The sequence below is a fragment of the Glycine max genome, chromosome 11, assembly GCF_000004515.6.
Source record: "Glycine max cultivar Williams 82 chromosome 11, Glycine_max_v4.0, whole genome shotgun sequence".
NCBI lineage: Eukaryota > Viridiplantae > Streptophyta > Magnoliopsida > Fabales > Fabaceae > Glycine > Glycine max.
The window spans coordinates 10,796,160-10,816,581 of NC_038247.2; the positions used below are offsets into that span (position 1 = coordinate 10,796,160).

The 20,422-nt window shown below is 32.0% G+C and overlaps 2 protein-coding genes and 2 long non-coding RNA genes across 6 annotated transcripts; 2 read left to right on the top strand and 2 right to left on the bottom strand.

Moving 5' to 3' along the window:
• Nucleotides 1-386: 386 nt before the first annotated feature.
• LOC100820177 (probable histone H2B.1) lies at nt 387-1,239 on the top strand. Its single transcript, XM_003537964.5, has one exon. The coding sequence runs from the start codon at nt 642-644 to the stop codon at nt 1,071-1,073; it is 432 nt and encodes a 143-aa protein (XP_003538012.1). The 5' UTR covers nt 387-641; the 3' UTR covers nt 1,074-1,239.
• Nucleotides 1,240-5,565: 4,326 nt separating this feature from the next.
• Nucleotides 5,566-9,836, top strand: LOC121173031 (uncharacterized). Of its 3 annotated transcripts, none has more exons than XR_005887145.1 (7): nt 5,589-6,051; nt 6,645-6,970; nt 7,083-7,151; nt 7,590-7,771; nt 7,995-8,032; nt 8,244-8,963; nt 9,639-9,836. It is a non-coding gene; the product is annotated as an uncharacterized lncRNA (long non-coding RNA). The 3 variants fall into 3 exon arrangements; XR_005887143.1 differs by having other exon boundaries at nt 9,683-9,836; XR_005887144.1 differs by having other exon boundaries at nt 5,566-6,051; nt 8,244-9,836.
• Nucleotides 9,837-10,635: 799 nt separating this feature from the next.
• On the bottom strand, nt 10,636-11,500 carry LOC100305866 (histone superfamily protein). Its single transcript, NM_001250963.2, has one exon. It carries the CDS (start codon nt 11,413-11,415, stop codon nt 10,969-10,971), a length of 447 nt encoding a protein of 148 aa, NP_001237892.1. The 5' UTR covers nt 11,416-11,500; the 3' UTR covers nt 10,636-10,968.
• A 5,264-nt stretch (nt 11,501-16,764) lies between these two features.
• Nucleotides 16,765-17,316, bottom strand: LOC100526977 (uncharacterized). The gene has a single exon (NR_157268.1). It is a non-coding gene; the product is annotated as an uncharacterized lncRNA (long non-coding RNA).
• Between the last annotated feature and the right edge of the window lie 3,106 nt (nt 17,317-20,422).

Sequence of the window (20,422 nt, forward strand, 5' to 3'; positions counted from 1 at the left end):
CGTGCCACAGAGCTTGAGTTATCGACTAAAGTTGTAGGAATTCTTACATTTGTTAATAACGTGACATCTACAACTCAAACTTCACAAATGCACAATTATTCATGAATATCAGTTAGATATTTACTAAAAAAATATAAAAATAGATTAAAAATACTTTAACTGTCATTTTTATTGATTTACTATAGTAATATATTTTTAACATTCTTCATTAAAGGAATTATTAATATTGTCTTAATTTAAATTACTAAACATATTTTAAAGTTTCGTTTGATTTCGAAGGTAAGCCGCGCATGTAAGTCACTAATGAATGGGAGGGAGATGCTCATTTGGGCGCGCAACCAAAACTGAGAAGTGAAAAAGGGAGATTCCAGTTTTGAGGAAAAAGACAAAAATATCTCAGCCGTTCATCTACATGGTCCTTAGATCGCCACTCATCAATCCGCATCTCAGTCTACAAAAATGCAAGATCCACGTCACCGATCCGCGCGAAACGCCCCTAGCCAATAAGAACACGTAAACCTTTTCTATATTAATCACCGCTGCAGCCACTTCTCATTCACAACTTCACCCACTCTTCATTCTATCAATTCCAATCACCAATTCAAAACCCTTCTTCCCTTGGAACAAATTGAGAGATCGTGATGGCACCAAAGGCGGAGAAGAAGCCCGCAGAGGAGAAGAAGTCCACGGTGGGAGACAAGGCTCCGGCGGAGAAGAAGCCAAAGGCCGGAAAGAAGCTTCCGAAGGAGGGAGGCGCCGGCGGAGAAGGGAAGAAGAAGAAGAGGAACAAGAAGAGCGTGGAGACATACAAGATCTACATCTTCAAGGTTCTGAAGCAGGTTCACCCTGACATTGGTATCTCAAGCAAGGCCATGGGAATCATGAACAGCTTCATCAACGACATCTTCGAGAAGCTTGCCCAGGAATCTTCTAGACTTGCCCGCTACAACAAGAAACCCACCATCACTTCGAGGGAAATTCAGACCGCGGTCAGGCTTGTGCTGCCCGGTGAATTGGCTAAGCACGCCGTCTCTGAGGGTACCAAGGCCGTCACCAAGTTTACTAGCTCTTAAACTGTTGTTTATGGGCTTGTTGCACGCCCAAGTCTGTTCTATGTATCTGGACACCTATGTTCAGATTTTAATCAATTGTAGGGGTGGTGATATAGTATAGTGTAGCATATTGTTGGTACGGTACATTGAATTGCTGTTGAGAATTAATACATTTGAGATTCTCTAACTTATTCGCTTATGCAATTTTTATAGATGTTGATTACTTGTTTTTTATTGTAGTCTTAGTATGTTCCGTTAAAAAAAAAATACTTGAGTTCTGCTATCTGGTACAAAAATGACATGCTGGCTTTTTGATGATTCACTAGCCGGTAACCCATGTAGACGCACTGGTTGCATTTGTTGACGATTTATATTTATAATTATTTCTCTTAAATAAATAAGATAGCATATTAGATAACATGAATGATGGGTATTTAAATTAAATTAAAAGATAAAATAATAATTAAAACTTAAATATGTATATCATACAATTATTTTCCTTTTATTGTATGTTATTGAATTTTGGCATTTGTTTCATATAACAAAGTAAATGTCATGCTTGACCGCTAACAACCCATGCACCAAGCAACAAATGAATAAGGTATTTCTAGTAGCAAAATTGCGCGAGCAAATCGAGTTCATTTGTTGTCTTTGTTGTTTAATTAATAATATTGATCCATATTTAATTAATAAATAAATACTTTAGGAGTCTGACTGCCACAATTTGCTATGTAACACATCCTTTTTGTTTACATCGTATAGATTTATTTTGAATCATATTCATTGGAATATCAAGAGGAAAGAAGACTTATTTTAATGGTAATTGTGATAATAATATAACGTGTGAGTTGAGGATCTCTCAAAAAGATTTTTTTTTTCCCTGAAATTTGTTGAGGACAAACATAGATAGCGAGTTAGGAAGCATTCAATCGTGACCCAGAATAGTTAGAGTAGCTGGAAACATCAAAAAAGGGGGAAAGGAAGAAATTTTTTTAAAACAAGATCTCCCAAAATCAACGCCTAAGGGAAGAAGATTTGAACTTATCATATCTAAATAACAGCTCCGTGTGTGCCCCCGGCCTCCTTGCATGTAGAAGTTTGAAATCTGAAACGTTGCTTGAAACACTACAACAACCATGAGATTTGGAGAGGGGAGGTGCTAGAGCTCATGAGTGTGGATGAGGAAGATGAAAGGGAGTTATTAAAAAAAATTAATTTAAGAGAAAAGAACAAATGTTTTTTTTACAGGTGGGATTAGGTTTTGAATTTTGAAAGAGAAGAGTGAGGGACCTCATCTTTTTGCCAACCTCTCCTTTCTTCTTCGGGGATCAGATTTAGGATGAGGACAAAAGATTCAAATAATATAGATTTATCTCAAAAATTGTGTACGTCAAAATTTGAAAAGGTGTTAGAGGAATCATGCTTATCAAATAATTTGGGTTTTAGTGTTGATGAATTATGTATTAAGGGTTGAGGGATTAAATAATTTGGTTTAAGGTTTAACATAATAATCTACTTAGGTCAATAATTTAATATTCACATACTACAAAAACGAAAATAAATAAAAAGCTTATCAAATAATACTAAATAATAGACATTGTTCAATCATATTGCATATATAATTCATATAAAACTTAAAAAAATGTAACAATCTTCATACATTCGGCGTGCACTGCTTTCGTCTCGATCGAACATATACATTCCCTTGCATAGTCACACCCCTGGTGATCCTAAGGCACTCCTCGATCACAGTGTATGCTTCAGTTCCTTCAGTAACTACCCTCAGGTTGATCAAGTGTTCCAACCTTTCTACTATTGCTTGAGAAGCCTCCTACGACATTGATAACAAGATAAAAAGTAAACATTTGATGCATGACACATAAAATGACTAACATTGAGAACTCAAAATATATTATCCCAGTGCATGTCGAGGCATGTCTACATCAGTAGGTGTAGAAGGAGGTGGTTCTGCCATAGTCAATGCGTCGACCGGCTACTGAGGAGGAACTGGTTCAATAAGTGTATCATTGTGCACCACAGGTGGATGTCTAGGAGGATCCCCAACCTATGTCGAACACATGAAAGGATGAGATATCATATAGAACCACTCCATGTAGTATGCTGCACATTGTCTAGGAGCAACACAACTCTGACCTACCGGTGCAAGGTATTCAAAGAAGTACATCTATCTATCATCAATCTCCTCTATAGATAAAAATGGGACAGTAGAGGTTGGAGGAATGGTTTGCACATAACCAAACTGTTGCACAACCCTTTCTAGTCAATGTATGACAATAGATATACCCCATCAGATTTGTCCGCAAAATAATGAGATCAACTCAAATTCTTTGAATATACGGTGGTCACTATAAGGGATCCAACACACAACATCGGACATCAATCTATTCAACTGCTTACAATACGTCGACATTGGTAATCCCTTCCCAGACTTCCAATAGCAAGTACGTGGTTTCCTCTCATGATAATCTTTAGTAGCAATACAAAAAGCAATAGTAGGAAAATATTCGTAGATCGAACACTGCACATATTTGAAAAACAAAAAAATCGAAACAATACTCAATATAAACTACAAAACTAAAAATTAAATTTAAAATAAATTATAAATATCTATAAAAGTGTGATATATCCTGCAAGTTGTCTGGCGCTACTCTTTGACGCATCATTCAAATTGTCACATATATACACCAATGCAGCAGCTCCCTATGCATAGCTTCCATTCTGCGTCAAGTGACAAAATGCGTCCAAGAATACCACATGCATGCGTGTGGTACTCTTGTTATCAAAAAGTGTGCAACCTAGTAGATGAATATGCTCAAGCTGCCACAGTTCACTGTGCTGCGTCACATTTGCTGCGATATATGTCTCGCAGCCAGGATAGCCGAACATATGCCTCAAGGCATTGAAATGTCTCATGTCTTGCTTCTTGTGAACTGACTTTAAGCAACTTCACTAACAAGTCCACGACTTGGTCTACATGAAGAGCATCAAAGGTATGGAAGACACCTGTAATGGGCAGATGTAGCAACGATGCCACATCATTGACGGTGATAGTGACCTCTCCTACTGAAAGATGGAAACTACTAGTTTCCTTATGTCACATCTCTGCCAAAATAGATATAAGTCCCTTGTCACTAGTGTCTAAGGAACATGCTATCTGAAAACTTAATCTTGTGGCAGCCACTATGTCTTCAGTCTCTAGAGCAGACCTTCCAAATTTCTCTACCTTCCTTCCATGGGAGGACAACTTCAACTTAGGACGTTCCTGAAAATAAATATTTAAACCATTTCAACTTAAATAAAAAATAGTTATGAAAATGTTATATACTTAAAAAAATACATCTATATTCCAAATTGTGACCGTCACATGATGAACATAGTTCGTCAAAATTGATGTATCGTGAGACCCACTTGGAAAATCCTAGGCATCAACAACTACATCATCAGTAATTGACTCCTAAGGCTGCTCATGGATCTCTTCAACTGCATGATTCACATGCTCAACATCCTCAGCAACAGGTGCATCTACCTATGGTCTACATGCATATGTTGTTGTCCTTAACCGTTGAAGGGCTTCCTCCGCATTACCACTAACTTCTATCACTAAGACTCCTCCTATAACCTTGTTTAAAGCCCGACGCAATCATCTGGTTCTAACCTTAATATGCACATTTAAACAGTAATAACAATTAATGTCATCGTTCAAATAATGATTCAATAAATTACTATCTAATAATTCATAAATAAAAAATTTATTATTTTTTAAATAACTTTTTTATTACTTTTATATATTCATAAATGAATACAAATCTTTTTTCAAATTTATACACTTCACATCACTAATTCCAATAAACTTAAATTAATGACCAAAATCTAATTACAATTTTTTTTATTAAATAACTATTTCATTTTTTTACAAATTAGTATTTCAATATCTTTAAATATTTTTAAACAAATGAAGAAATTTTAAATTTATACTTCCAAACAATATTTATATAAATATTTAATATATGGGTTAACAATATATATATATATATATATATATATATATATATATATATATAACTATATCAATAAAAAAATTGTAATTTAAAAATTTATACATTTTTTTGTTAAACTAAATTGTCATATATATACTAATAAAAATTTGAAATTTATGAACAAATTTATAAAAAAACTTTTTTAAATAGCAAATATAATTAAATTACTTATATTTTAATAATAAATAAATAACAATACTATTTATAATTTCATATTACATAAAAAATTCTTAAATTATTTATTAAAAGCCAACTTAAAAGTAAATATAATTAATTAAATAAGAACACATAAAAAATATACAACAATATTTATTTATTAAAAAATTATTTTTACAACAAAAATATTAATTTATTTTTAATCAAAAAAATGATTCATTTATTATTTTATAAAATATTAAATTAAAAAATAAAAAATTATACCTAAAATATTATACAATTGTAAATCCATATTAATTATACAAATTTTCAATCCACTGTCAAATGCGAAACAACAAGAGGGGCGGAGACGAACGACTTACGGTGGAGACGATGACGAAGTTGACGTCGACGGCAAGGGCACTCACTGGCGGTGTGGCACGAACGGAGGGACGAACAGCGGCCTCTTGACAGTGCGAGGAAGCAAAACGCTGAAGTGCAGAAGAAGAAAAGAAACAGTAGCGGAACACGTGAGGAAGAGGGAGAGCGAGAGAGACAGTTTTTAAAATTTTAAGTAAAGAACATTTTGGTTACTTCACTTAAAGTTAGGTGTATCATTAATTTTAGTGGACGCACAAAGAAAAACCCAAAGTATGGAACAAATCTAAAGATACCAATTTCAACCCATAACAAAATATCCCAAACTATCTATCAACCATCTTCACTGCGTCACCGGATCGACCTCAATTCGACGCGTCCAAGTCGGTTTGGCATTCCAGCTCTCTCCTTTGACGCCCTACGTTTAGGTCCCTCTCTCCTAACATCCAATTTTGTTATTGCAATCTAATTGTTGATTTGGTTTCGAGGAAAAGTTGGTTAGATATTATTTCGCATTGCAATTTTCCTTTGAGCTTTTCATTTCACTTGTAGCTGAAAGCGTATTCTTGGCCTGAAATAGTGTTTGTTCCTATGTTTAAGGAGTGTGTGTGTGTGCGTGTACCATTACAATACATTGAACTTTGGCATTAACTATATACTTTATTTCCTCTTGGTGCAGACGTTGGGAATAAGACATGCGTTTCCTGCCTTTAATCTTTGACAACAATTGTTTTCATTTCATCCTTCTAACCATTTTGACCACATTGGTTCATTTTACTGCTCTATTGAATACTGAATAGAGTTGGCTTCTTTAGTCTTGGGCTTCAAATAGGAGCATTAGTTTACAAGAGTCTCAACCTCAAGCTGAAAATACTAAAGTCCTAAAGATGAACTGATTCATTGCATTTACTATCATTTGAATTCAGTCATGAAAAACTTGATGAATTAACCATACTTACAAACTGTGAAATTTGATTTTTTGACCGATAAATTTATTTTGGCTGCTGGAATACACTTGCAGATCAGATTAGAAGTAACTTAACCCATTGTACGACCAACAAACTACTCCAAGTCCAAGAAGGAAATTAAATGTCCTCTGTTTCACTCTTAAGTTGTCACTGATGGGGAGTGGGATGGCTCAGAAGAATTGTATGTGAAAATGGTTTGTCCTTCTAATTCTCCACTACCCTAGTGTGTGGAAAACACTTTATTGTGTTTCGGGTATGAATTGAAAGTTCACAGTTATGCGTATCATCAGTGCATTAGTGTGTCGCAGCACTCTTCTTTTCCCTTTACCTCAATTTCTATGCACATGCCACCATTCAACAACTAAGTTGTTTGTTGCAGGTGTTCTCCAACTTCTTTAATTTTTTTAATTACTAACTATAATTGCAGTTTTTGAGTTTTGTTATTTAATCTAACTATTTTCCATTTTAACTGTTTCGTTTTTGGAATAAAGGGCTTTCCTATGACGCCAATGAACTGATTCTCATAGATGCCTTTAGGCAACACAGTGAAATCATTGAAGGTGAAATCAAAGATCTTTTTCTTGTATTTTGGCTTTCCTAATTTGTTATATATATAAGTATGTTGCAACCATGGTTGTCAAACTCTAGAGTTAACTCATAAACTCTTACGAGTTTAAGAATCTACTTGGTCCACGCAGGCTAACTCGCATTCAAACTCATTTTTTAGCAGACTCAGACTGGACTCGATAGACTTGGACTAAACTCGTGCTAACTCGCGAGTCTAGACCGAGTCAAACGAGTTTGCTTGGAAAAAAGATTAACATGAAACTACGTCGTTTGGTGCATTTTTCTTAGGTCAATTTGGGTGTTTAGGGTTGTCATTTTGTCTTTGATTGCGTGACCCTGAAACGAACCCACCTTGATCCTTTTTGCTTCATCTGTTCTCTCTCTATCTCCCAATCTCTCCCAATTCACGATTTGGTTCTTCAATTATTCAGGAAGTCACAATTTCTTTCAGACCCAGAACATCACGACTCGCGAATCTTCTCTCATATCGTGATTTGTTTGAAGGTGAAGGTAATGTTTGCTTCACTTCAAGGCACGGCTTGCTTGCTTCACTTTACTCCCAATTGTGATTTGCTTCCAAGTGAAGGCTCGAGCGCGCATCTGTTGGAACCATGTAAGCTTCTTTAGTCTCTGACTTGGTGTAGTTTGTTTTATTATGCATTTATGTGCTTTAAAATATTGTTAAAATGTTGAATTGGTATGATATTTATAGGTAATTTACTACTATTTTTGTTTGAAGTAGACTTTTACAAGTCTACAGAGCTTCCATGAGTCTACGTAGATTCTCGGTTTTGACAACCATGGTTGCAACCAATTCTTTATTTTTCCTTTTGCAGCTAAAGTAATGTGATCACGTGACTGGGAAATCAAGAGGGTATGGATTTGTTCGCTTCATTTCTGAAACTACTGCCACCACAACTCAAAGAAATGAATGGCCAGATTTTTATTTTTTATTTTCCCAATTTTTTTAATATGAACTCACTTGTATATCATTGTCTTAAAATTATGTGGGTTTTTTGGCTGAAAATTTTGCTTTTATTTCATCTAACATTGTTATATTTGCATCTTGTTCCTTATTGTTTCAGATACTGGACGGCAGACGCATTCAAGTGAGTTATGCACACAAAGGGTAGCCACCAAGTGTGGCAACAATTCATAAGAGTTCACATTTGCAATATATTAAATTTCTAACCTTGATTCTAGAAGTCCATATTCTTAGCTTTTAGTCGTTCAACAAATTTTCTACTTAGTGGCCTTCTAGATATTCTCATTTTGTGGATAGTTCAAATTGATGTTCCTTGTCCTTGAAAGACTAAAATACGATCATTGACCATTCATCTTTAATTTGGGGCTCAGCTATTTCCCTGTTTGTTTCTTGTGATTTTTTGCCGTTAATTGTTACTGGCAGCAGAATGATGATGGCTGTAGCAGTTTGAAACTTGTGCATTGTCTCCCTTTCTATTTTCAGGATGTGTTTTGATTGGTTGATTGATGTGGAATGGAAGGGAGTGAAATGTAGTGAGATTAAATTTCATTGTTTGGATATGGGTAAAAAAATGATGGAACATACATATATCATCAATTACCATTGTTTTTTCTCAATTTTCTTCCCTTCCAAATTGGGTAGAATGAGATGGAACAAAGAGTCTGAAATTTTATAAAATTATTTGTCTGTGCTTACCCTCTAATTACTCTCATTCAATGCCTCTCATGACATAAAATGAAGCAGCCACTTGACTTAGAGAGCTGAGAGCTCCAATGCTCCATCACTATTTCAATGTTTATGATCCACTGCACCTCCCAAGGTAATTTTCCCCCTTCCTCTTATTCTTTGTAATTCACGAGCATTGTTGCCAGCTGTCACTTGTTCAGCCATATTTTCTTTATCCTCTAATTAGAACGAAAGAAAGAGTAAGACTTTAGGATATCGCTGGGTTTGACAATTCTTCATTTGATGCTACCTTATATGTGCCACAATGTGGGCATTCCTCAAATGTAAGGAAAATTTAATTGGACAGCATTTTATGTTTGGCAAATTCACACGTTGAAAGTATTTGGTGTAGTTACCGATCTTTGGACATATACAAGTCGAGCTTGATATTTAGGGCAGACAACAACCCTTTTTTAATGAGATTTTCTTAGAGACACATTATGTTCATGTTACAAGCATTTTCTGGTTTTCTGCAACTAACGTTTCTGATTTGGATTTTTTGTATATACAACAGTAGATCAAGTTTTGAACATCTTAGGTTATACTTTGTGCCTTTATATAGTTCTGATCAAAGGGATTAAAAGGAAATTCTTACAATGATTAAATCCGATTTGTGGTATGAATGCGGGAGAAAGTGAAGTGTGCTGTTAAATGTTGTTACCTTTTGTTAGTTTGATTGGTACTGTTAGATGTTTTAAGTGACTGTGTTCTTTCTAAAAATGGATTGGCGTTTGTGTATGTTTTAATGCAATTACACCCTCTAATGCAGCACTAATCGGTCCAAATCTCTTCACATTACACCCTTTAATGCAGAGATTTCTTGGCAATGCCCTCTCAAACTGACTTGCAACCTATTAGCAGGCGCATCTAGCTGTGAAAAAAGGGGTAGACTACGTGTACATACTGATTTAGACTAAATTTTAGTCTATAGTGACTAGTCTCTGTAAAATTAAAATCTTTTGGTAAATCTCTGTTTTACAAAAGTCATTCATTTTAATCCTTACATTTTCACTGTCATTTTGCATCCAAAAGAAATAAAGTGAATGCTGGTTTGTAAAGTTAAGAACTAATGAAAGATTTTTAAAATCTGAAGAATTAAAATGTCTCGTTCATACAATTTCAAGGACTAATGGAATCCATTAAAAATACCATGCCAAAAATTAAAAGCTTGAGGCGTCAATAAAAGTAGTTGTATTAATTCACATCGATTAATAAAGTAAAGGTTGTTTATTTGAGACCAAATTGAGAGTTGAGACCCAATAGTTCATGAATAAATTATTAGAGTGACTCCAGAATCCAGATATAATATTAACTCCTCTTTAAAACACATCAGATATAATTTTGAAATCTGAACCTGTCAAAACTTTAAAGAGTAGAATGGGCTATGTGCTCAAAATTCTGTGAAAAAACAAATATATTTACTTGAATGTTACCATCAACAAACAAGATACAATATTTCAGGCCATGATTACACAGCCATCGAAAATTCCTACTAAAAATTGCTTTTTGTTCTCTAAATTCTCTTGAAAAGATTTTATAAAAATAGTAAAACAATTTAATGCAATCAACAAACCTATCAATCGCCTATTAAAAAAATCAACCTATCCATCAAATGTAAGAAAATACACGAAATATCCGATTCAGATTTCAAAACGATCGATCAAGAGGTCTCCTAGAATCGACAAATCTTGGCAATATAGCATGCAACACTGCGCCTTCATTGTTAGACACACACACACGCCTTCAACAAATATCAACTCTAGTTAATCGATTAGGGAAAATGATTCCTATACGATAAATGTTACAGTTTTCAAAAGATTTGCACACTATTAATAACTAACTGGAAAGTTCAAGCAAACAAATATCCGAAAAAACAATTATTAACGAATGGCCGATTGGAGATTCTTGAAAGTATAATACTAAACAATACTGCGTTCCTATATAATCAATACATCTTGCCACTTCAATACACAAAAGGATCAACCCAGGACCATTCTTTCAATTACAAATCCTATCAAACAAAAAAAAAAAGTCTACTACTGATTAAAATCTCAAATTGGGACAGAAAAGAGTCTTTGGAAAGCGATAAGATAGCTAATTCAAGAGCTAGTGAACTTGGTGACAGCCTTCGTACCCTCAGAAACGGCGTGCTTGGCCAATTCACCGGGCAGCACAAGCCTGACCGCGGTCTGAATTTCCCTCGAAGTGATGGTGGGTTTCTTGTTGTAGCGGGCAAGTCTAGAAGATTCCTGGGCAAGCTTCTCGAAGATGTCGTTGATGAAGCTGTTCATGATTCCCATGGCCTTGCTTGAGATACCAATGTCAGGGTGAACCTGCTTCAGAACCTTGAAGATGTAGATCTTGTATGTCTCCACGCTCTTCTTGTTTCTCTTCTTCTTCTTCCCTTCTCCGCCGGCGCCTCCCTCCTTCGGAAGCTTCTTTCCGGCCTTTGGCTTCTTCTCCGCCGGAGCCTTGTCTCCCACCGTCGATTTCTTCTCCTCCGCGGGCTTCTTCTCTGCTGGCTTCTTCTCTGCCTTTGGTGCCATCACGATTTGGTGCTTCGAACGGAGTTAGGGTTTTGAATTGGAAATTGGAATTTGGTAAAGCAAAAGAGGGATTGAAGTTGTGAATGAGAAGGGCTTGCAGCAATGGTTAATATAGAGAAAGGTTTTCGTGTTCTTATTGGCTAGGGGGGGTTTGGCGCGGATCGATGACGTGGGTCTTCTTTATCTGTCAAATTTGATTTTTGGAAGTAAATGAAAATAGACGGTTACGATCTATTACGATTGAGTTGAGTGAGGTGCGGATTGATGAGCTGGCGATCAAGGACCCTGTAGATGGACGGTTGAGATGGTTTTTGTCTTTTTCCTCAAAATTGGAATCCCTCTCCTTTTGCTTTTGAGATTTCATTGCGCGCCCAAATAGACATCACTCCCTCCCTCCGCTTTCATCAAGCGGTTTACCTTTGGCTAAAATCTTTAGATATTTCGCAAAATAATGTTCTTAAATATTATACCATAGTTGTAAAATTCAAGATTCGGTGGTTGGACCGATTTTATTATTGGATGAGTTAAGTAATTGATCACTTTTATGATGTTGTTTTCATGTCTCATTATTATTAATTGTTATTTTAAATTTTTTTAGTATAAATAAATTTTTCTTACACAAATAATATTAGTTATATACTTATAATATATATATATATATATATATAATTTTGAATTTTTAATATATATTAGATCAAATCAGACCAATTACTCACTCATCGGTTAGATCACTAACCCATTACCTCGATCAAGTTAATGATTAGCCTAGATTTCACAACTATGATCTATAGTACTAATTTGATTGATTGAAATAAAAAGAAAAAATATAATTATTGTTACTATTTAGATGTGTTTGAAAATTGGGATTAAGAAAATATTAATAATTTTTAAAATTTTGCATAAAAAAATTCAAAGTAAAGAGGTTTTTATGAGGAAAAAAAAATTGTCAACAGTATTTTTTTTTTACAGCAATATCTTCTTTTTGTGATATCTAATAAAATATTTTATTGATTGATTGATTAACAAGATACAATTTTTTAGATCCAATTTGGATTATAATCAAAAGTATTAGTTTTTTCTTTATAAAGATTTTCTTATTAATTTGGTAAAACATTTTTGGTGATTTTCAACAATAACTCTAATAGACAATAGTCCGATTTACCTAATAGATTTGTATGTGTAATTTGATTTCAAATTAATTAAATAATTTGTAGTAACTAAACCTCTCAAAACGAATTAGACAATTTTAGGAGGCTATCCCCCCCCCCCTTCCAAATTGTATTTTTTTATCATTTCTTAAACGATTTTCTCGCACTTTCTAATGAGATTAAGAGGGAGATAAAACAACAGCAAAACTATATTTTATTTTTACAATGACCAAATTAATACAAAAAAAAATATGAGAACAAAATTAATATTTTTCAAATTTTATAGGGACTTCAAACATATTTTACCCTTTTTTTGTTATTTTATATAAAATAATTTTAAACAATTTGTTCTAGTGTTGATTTTTTCTAGGATTTGAGATGGTCTGACCAAAACATTCAAGTGTATTTTGTCTATTTGCCAAGTCAATTAAATCTTTTATCCTCTACTTTGACCACTAATTAGGAGTGGAGATAGGTCAGACTACTCAGGAAAGGTCTATGGCCTATCCTAAAATAGACTCAGATTAGACCAATCATTTTCAAAAAATAGGTTATGTCAAGACTTTTAGTTAAACATAGACATGCTCCAAAACATTCAAAAAGTCTTTTAGGTCTAATAGGGTGATCTATTTAAAAAATCACAAATAATTATTCATAGTTAGTATTAATAATATATTAAATTTATTAAAATCTCACATTTTTTATCTTTTAAAGTGTTAATCATGTTGATCTACGTAAAAAATCAAGTTAAAGTTTATAATTAAGTTTATTGAAAAATAAATTTGTTTTATTCAAATGTCTTGTTGTAAAATATATTTTAAAATAAGATCATAAATGTTATATTAAAACTAAAGAAACATGTATATATCATATAAATAAGTTAGATTTGATTCTTATAAAGCCTCATATCCATATTTTTAGTTAAATTATCACAATTTTGGAGATTATATAGCTTGGTGTTATCAATCTCTAACATGTGACATAAATAATCCAGTGTAGTGAATTTCATATTTACTTGTTGGAAAAATTACATTTATCCACATTTATTTATTTCCTTTTACTTGGGAGATAAAACCATTTATTCTTTGTTTTTCCTTAATGTAATGTTGCTAAATCTTGTTCTTTATTAGTTTATATGTTGAATTGTGATCGAGAAGTTCTTTTATATTATTACAATTGTTGATTTTTAAAATTATTTTAACAATGGTATGTATTTGTTGTTAATAACTTTTAACTTCTAGGTTTTCTTTTTTATCTTGAGATTGATATGAGTTCTCCGGAGTCAATACATACATTTATGGAATCAGTTCAAAACCATATTTTACTTGCTCTAAAATAACTATCCCAAAAGCTAATTTGTGTTATGGATTGGTCATTTCATAATTACATTTAGCACTTTTCTGGAAAGACTATTTCAGATACAATTCCCATTATTTTCCTTTCGGAAAGGGTGGTCCATAAATCAAAATGCTTCACAAAAAAAGGGAGAAAGCCACTTACCTCACCGGAGTTGTGTAGTTGTGTCCCTTGTGGAAGAGAACTGCAGCATACGACAAATAGATAAATGGAGAGGAAGCTCTTGAAGTTTCAATGCGAGGAAGCTCGTGGTAGTCCAACAACCCTAGTCCCAATTTATGGTTCAATGACCCTGATGACTAAGTAGGTTTTAGTAACCCTAAACACAAAAACATAAATAATTATATAACATTTGAAATTTAAGTAAAATATATAATTATATGAACGTCGAGTGAAACATGAGTGACAAGCACCTACAATACAATCGATACAAGTTTAGTCTTTAGGGAACATTCATTTACTTACTTTAAAAATAACTAAAATTTCTATTGTGCATGAGACATGTCTTCTTCCATTTGAGTTATATGTTTGATAAAAATAGCTAAAATTTCTATTGGTCAGAATTGCTTCCAATAGTTGGATTCTGCTAACACCTTTAGCATGTCTTCACTATTTTTTAACTTTGTTATTTCATATTCGATTAATTTTTCTAAATATTTAGCATGACCTAGCTGTCGAAAGAACAATCGTCTGACCACCTGTGATTCGTGAATTCCACAAAGGGGAAACCCCTAGAGGTGCAACTTGCTTGATGACATCCTTGAATTTATCGATGCTGCATCTCGAAGGAATGTTAAATCTTACTGGGTTTGTTACAGTGAATGAGTAACCTAAAAACTCACCTTGGCGTGTTATGTTCTACTTCTCATTGTAATACAAGACTGCATCATGAGTAGGAGTAATGGTGAATTGAAGTAGGTTGAGTATACTATCTGGTGTTCTATTTATGATACATAATAATTCTATAGAACTAACACATGAGTATTGCTTGTTGCACATTAACACTGTGTAAACATCATTATCATTTTCAATTACAGAGATTGAAAAAAATTATTATTGGCCTGCATCTATGAATGACTGTCGGTAATACATTTCATCCACAAGTTGGTCATTGGTTGGCTAAAAAGTGTTGTGCATTCTACTTTTAAGTGTCTCAAAAGAACAATCATTAGGAGCTCACATTGGTATTGAAGTAAGATTTCGAAAATAAACACGAGTTTAATTGTGAATGATCGATCCATTTAGAAAAATGAAGGCTAATCTCGAGTTAACAATGGTCCAACTGCTTGTTTCTCCCAAGAATGTCATAGCATTGAAATTGAATTTGGTTTGTGAAAGTGTGTTGTGCGGAATTGTGTGATTGTATTGAAGGCGCTCTGTGTTATTTATAGTTGTTTGAACAAATAATGCTTGAGCTACTATAGTCCACTGTACTGCACATTAAAATAGTCATAAAAATTAATGTCATTCTTCAAATAATATATCACTTTCATAAATATATTTTTACCAATTTATTATTTAATTTTTAAAAAACTTTTATATATTCTTAAATCAATATACAAATTTTTTAAAATAACTATTTCAAATTTATTGAATTCGAAAAACCAATAAGAAAAATGTTATAAATAATTAATTTGCATAAACCAATAAAAAAAATTATTGAATTAAAAAATTATTACAAACCAACTGAAAATAACAATTTTAATTAATTAATTAAATACATATTAAGAACATACAACAATATTTTTTTATTAAATAAATTTTATAACAACTAAATAATTTAATTATTAATTAATTAATTTAAATTAATAAAATTAATATAGATTGATAATCCGTATAAGACATACAAATTGACAATCTGTATAACTTATACAAATCTCCTTCGACACACAACAATGACAATGACAGTACAAAAAAAAAAAAAACAAAAAATGCAAGGACCAACTTATGGCAATGAAGGAGAAAACGAGGACAACCACGAAAAAAATGGCATAGTAACACTATAGGGAACTCACATAGAAGAAGGACTATGTGAGGAAAGGTTGGATTTTTAAAATTAATGTGAATGACATTTTTGTCACTTCACATTAATTACTAGGTGTACTAACAATTGGGGAGGGTGCCCAAAGTAATACCCATAACAAAGTTGCACCAGACCTCTCAAAGAAGTTGTGCTCCCATTTGATATTTCACTTTTATCATGATCGTTTTTAATGAAAAAACTTTAGTTGGATTTTGCAATTGTGTTATATAGTTCTCAAGCCCAGGAAAATAAAGTTAATCAACCTAGGAAAATGTTTTTTTTTTACAGAAACTGAATTAGCTCATCTCAATAAATTGTGGAGAATACACTTAGGAATATAATGGTAAACCTTCGGATTAGCTTGAACTAACCCAGGAAAATGTTAGGTCAGGTTGAATCCTTATTATTTTTTGTTTATTTTTAGTAGATAAATTATAATCCAAATCAAGATCTCAATACCCATTAAAATCAAGACGAAAATTCCCATCCTTTGAATTGAAGTGTTTCAAGTTCAACTTTGAACTCTTGGTAGAATTATCTACTCCCACACAAAACATATAAAAAACGGGAACATTACCATTACCCTTTTCTTATTCAAGTTTCCATTGCCTTTTCATACCTAGTAACAGCAGATACAATAGAGCATATTTCATCATAGACAGTTCATATCTCCGCATTAAATTCCTTGAATATAGTACGGGATTATACAGTGTACGATGTAAATACGAAGACAAACATATGATAACGAAATTAAATGGCACGTATTATCGCAACACGTTATTACCGAAGAAGAGGTACGGGCATAAGATAGAACATACCATATCTCGCAAATTAATCACATTTATTCTGGGTAGCTTTCTAAATGCCAGAACAGAACAAACTCAAACAAGAAAAGTTTAGAAAGAACAAATCAGCAAAAATGAGGATAACATTGCAAAAAGCTGTAGAATAGGACACATGTATAAAAAAAAAAAAGCTTAATTAAAATCTATAGTAAGAAACCATATATATAAGTCCACAACTTAGTATTGTTTCACGTACGGAGCTGCATATGTAGATGAAATTAACATTTTCAAAATCACAACAACAACCTCGTTTTTTCTTCGGAAAATAAAATGTATATAGAGGAGCAAGGACCATCTCTGTCATCTCGTTCCAAAAGGGTGTCACTGCCAAAGGATCTTCAGTTGCCCAAATGATCAAACAAGTCATATCCAAAGACTTGCAATTTGTCATTGGTTGATCACGACTTGTATGTTGTCACCATCCTCGTCTTCACCCTCGTTAATCTCGCTCTTGCATGCCTCAATTGCCATCCGAATTAGCATCTTGAAATTGAATTGCAATAGAACACACCTAGGTAGGTAATTATAGGGTATGAATAGATGCTTGCTCAAAGAGAGAACAGGGGAATGAACGTTTTCTAAATTATAAAGGGGATGGGAAGGTACTTTTCCTTTTGGGTATGAAGGGCGTGGGTGGGGACATATTCAGAGGATCTTCCAAGCATATGCTTAGAGCATTAACTTGCTGGCCCATTCTTTTTCACATATGCTTTTAGCATATTTTCTATGAATAATTAATATAATTGTTTTCTTGAACGTGGATATGCCTAAAGATTTTAGTTTGCTATTTTTTTTTCTACTTAGAAAAAAATATATAATAAAATGGTCTTTGTCTTGGATTTCACTCTATGAAATGATTACTTTTTTATGCGATTTGAGATGTCATTCGTTCATTACTGAATTTGCTACTTAAATCGCAACTTCTAAAACAGAAAGATGACAAAATGAAAAAGGCGAAAAATGGGTCCTCTAGTTTTCCTTGATAAATAGGAAAGGCTATTGCTGGGGTCATGGACTCATGGGTAGCAATTGAATGGTGTCCCATGGCACGTGGTACACACTAGCTAGTTGCATTAATTGAACATTAGTGTTTGGCAAAATTAATAGACAACTTAATTGATTGTTTGCTAAAATTATGATGAATATAAAATAACATTACCTTTAAAAAACATTAAAAAATAGCGATAATATAGTTAAGATAAAAATGAAAAATATAGGAATTTTTAAGTTCAAATGTAAAAATACTGCAAAAAATTATAATCTATAAAAATAATTTTTTTTATTAAATAAGTCTAGCTTAATCAAATAATTTTTTGAGTTAGTTAAATATACCCAAAGCTAGTTTAACAAAGCATTGGGAAGCACACTTTTAAGTCAATTATGAAGAATCTGTTGATCGCATATTGAAAGCGCAAATGAAGTTAAGTATTCGGCCACACATTCCTGCTTTGGATTTTGATTTGAGTTTACCAATTAATAAACATTTTTTTACAAGCAATTAATTAAATAATAAACATTATGAATTCACCAATTGCACTTTAGTAGCTTTTGCTGGTACTTAGTAGCGAATTGTGACTCCAATTTAAATAAAATGAACACGAGTCCGTCAATTAATAAAGGATTGTTCATAGCTCATAAGTCATAACTCATAAGCAATTGATGCCATTTAGAATGAGCGTGATTGAATTCTTGCTCAATTGCAGACATTATCCAAAGATTGCAAAAGTCCAGCCAAAAATAATTTCTGTTGTAGTAAATTTTCAGTAATATAAAAATGATATCTTTGCAGCATGCAAATCACTTGTTTGTTGGGAAATTTTAATTTTAAAAAATAACACTAGTTGGTGGGGAATCTAAGCTTGAAGAGGCTGATGAAGCTATGCATAGTTTTAAACCTGCAAAATTATGTTATATCTGGTGAAGATCAGTAGAGAAGTATTCGTACTGATGTGAAATATAAATAATAAAAATCTTTTATTTTTTAGTATTAAATATAAATAAATTTCAATTATTTATCTCTTTCTTAATGAAATTATATATACAATATTTTTCATTTAATAAAATTAAAGATTTTTTATGTTTGATATTAAATTTCAATGTTATATAATTTAAGAAAAATATTTATTTTTAATTAAAAATAACATGATTTAATAAAATTAATTAATTTTTCAATAAATATAAAATATGTATTTTTTTTCTTAAGACCGAATGAAATATTCTCACATTAACCCGACTTTAAAATTTATCTTTGAAAAAATAACTTTTTGTACAGTAAAATTAGAAGACAATAAAATTTAAATATTCTCTTACATATTTTTATTTTTTACATACTCCATTATTTAACGTTTTTTATTCCCAAATAACCCGTTGTTTCTTAAAAAAGAAAGTTGTTGGCTCTTGGCAGACTAAGCTATCAGTTTTGGCATTAATAGCTGTGGCCCAACGGATGGCGTACAGTTGGACATTGAGTGCGAGTATACGTGGCTTTGAATATATGTGGTATTGAATTTCACTTGAAAGGAAAGAAAGTAAATGAAGAGAATCAAAGTTAAAATTTAAATTGAAGAAAAAGAAAATAAAAGAATTTATTTTGGAATTTTTTAAATTTATTTTCTTTAATTAAATAAAAAATATTAATACTTTATAAACTTTTCGAAATCTGTTGTTTGATAAACAAATCAGAGAATATTTCTTGACAAAATAGTATTGCAATTTATTTAAATTTAAATACCTGGGAGGAGGACTTATTAAAGGTGTTTTGTCTAATTTTTTAATAAAAATTAATCATTAATTAAAGGTGTATTGCAATTAATCATAAAAAAAACAATGATTGATGATGTAGAATTCAACTTCTATGATAGTGGAAGGATAATATTTTAAGTTTAATTTTTCTGTGGTATCAATGTAAAAAAAATCAAACTGTTAATCAACAAAAAATATGATAAATAAAACTATTTTATGATAATTATTTTTAAAACTAAAAAACTTATAATTTATAACAATTTCTAATTAAATAATAATATAAACTTCTTTATTCAACCTATTTACTTTTATGTTTTTGTCAGTAATATGCATAAGTACATTTTTTACCCAAGAAAAACGGTACTATTGCATATATATAAAAAAAATGTATAAGAACAATTAACACCGTACATATAGATATAATTGTAATACATCATTCTTTCTCTCTTATACTACTTTGGTGTTCACTTGTACCAAACACATCACACATGCTTTGTTGAATACGTACAGAAGGGTCGCAATTTTTAGTTATTTATTTATGTCTACATGAAGTGGACAGAAATAATTAATATGTATTGCCCCTGTCAAGCAAATAGTTATGTCATGTGAAGGTTTTATGATCGAGAGGCGGAATAAGTTTATTCTTATTCAATCCAAAATTTTGTTAACATAATCTTATTTGAATTTCAACTCAATCTAATTAAGACTTCATAATATATGAAATAAAACCAAATCAATGCAATATGTTAGCGTATTAAACACTATGTATATCTGAATTATAAAATTAAAGGCATTTAAAATAATTATAATCAAGATATATTTTATTTTATAATATATATTTCAAGATAGAAAATATCATATTATATCAAATATTATTAATTAAGTCAAAATCA

What these genes read in the sequence shown, in the direction of transcription:
- LOC100820177 (XM_003537964.5), top strand. Translation starts at nt 642, where the DNA reads ATGGCACCAAAGGCGGAGAAGAAGCCCGCAGAGGAGAAGAAGTCCACG.
- LOC100305866 (NM_001250963.2), bottom strand. Translation starts at nt 11,415, where the DNA reads ATGGCACCAAAGGCAGAGAAGAAGCCAGCAGAGAAGAAGCCCGCGGAG.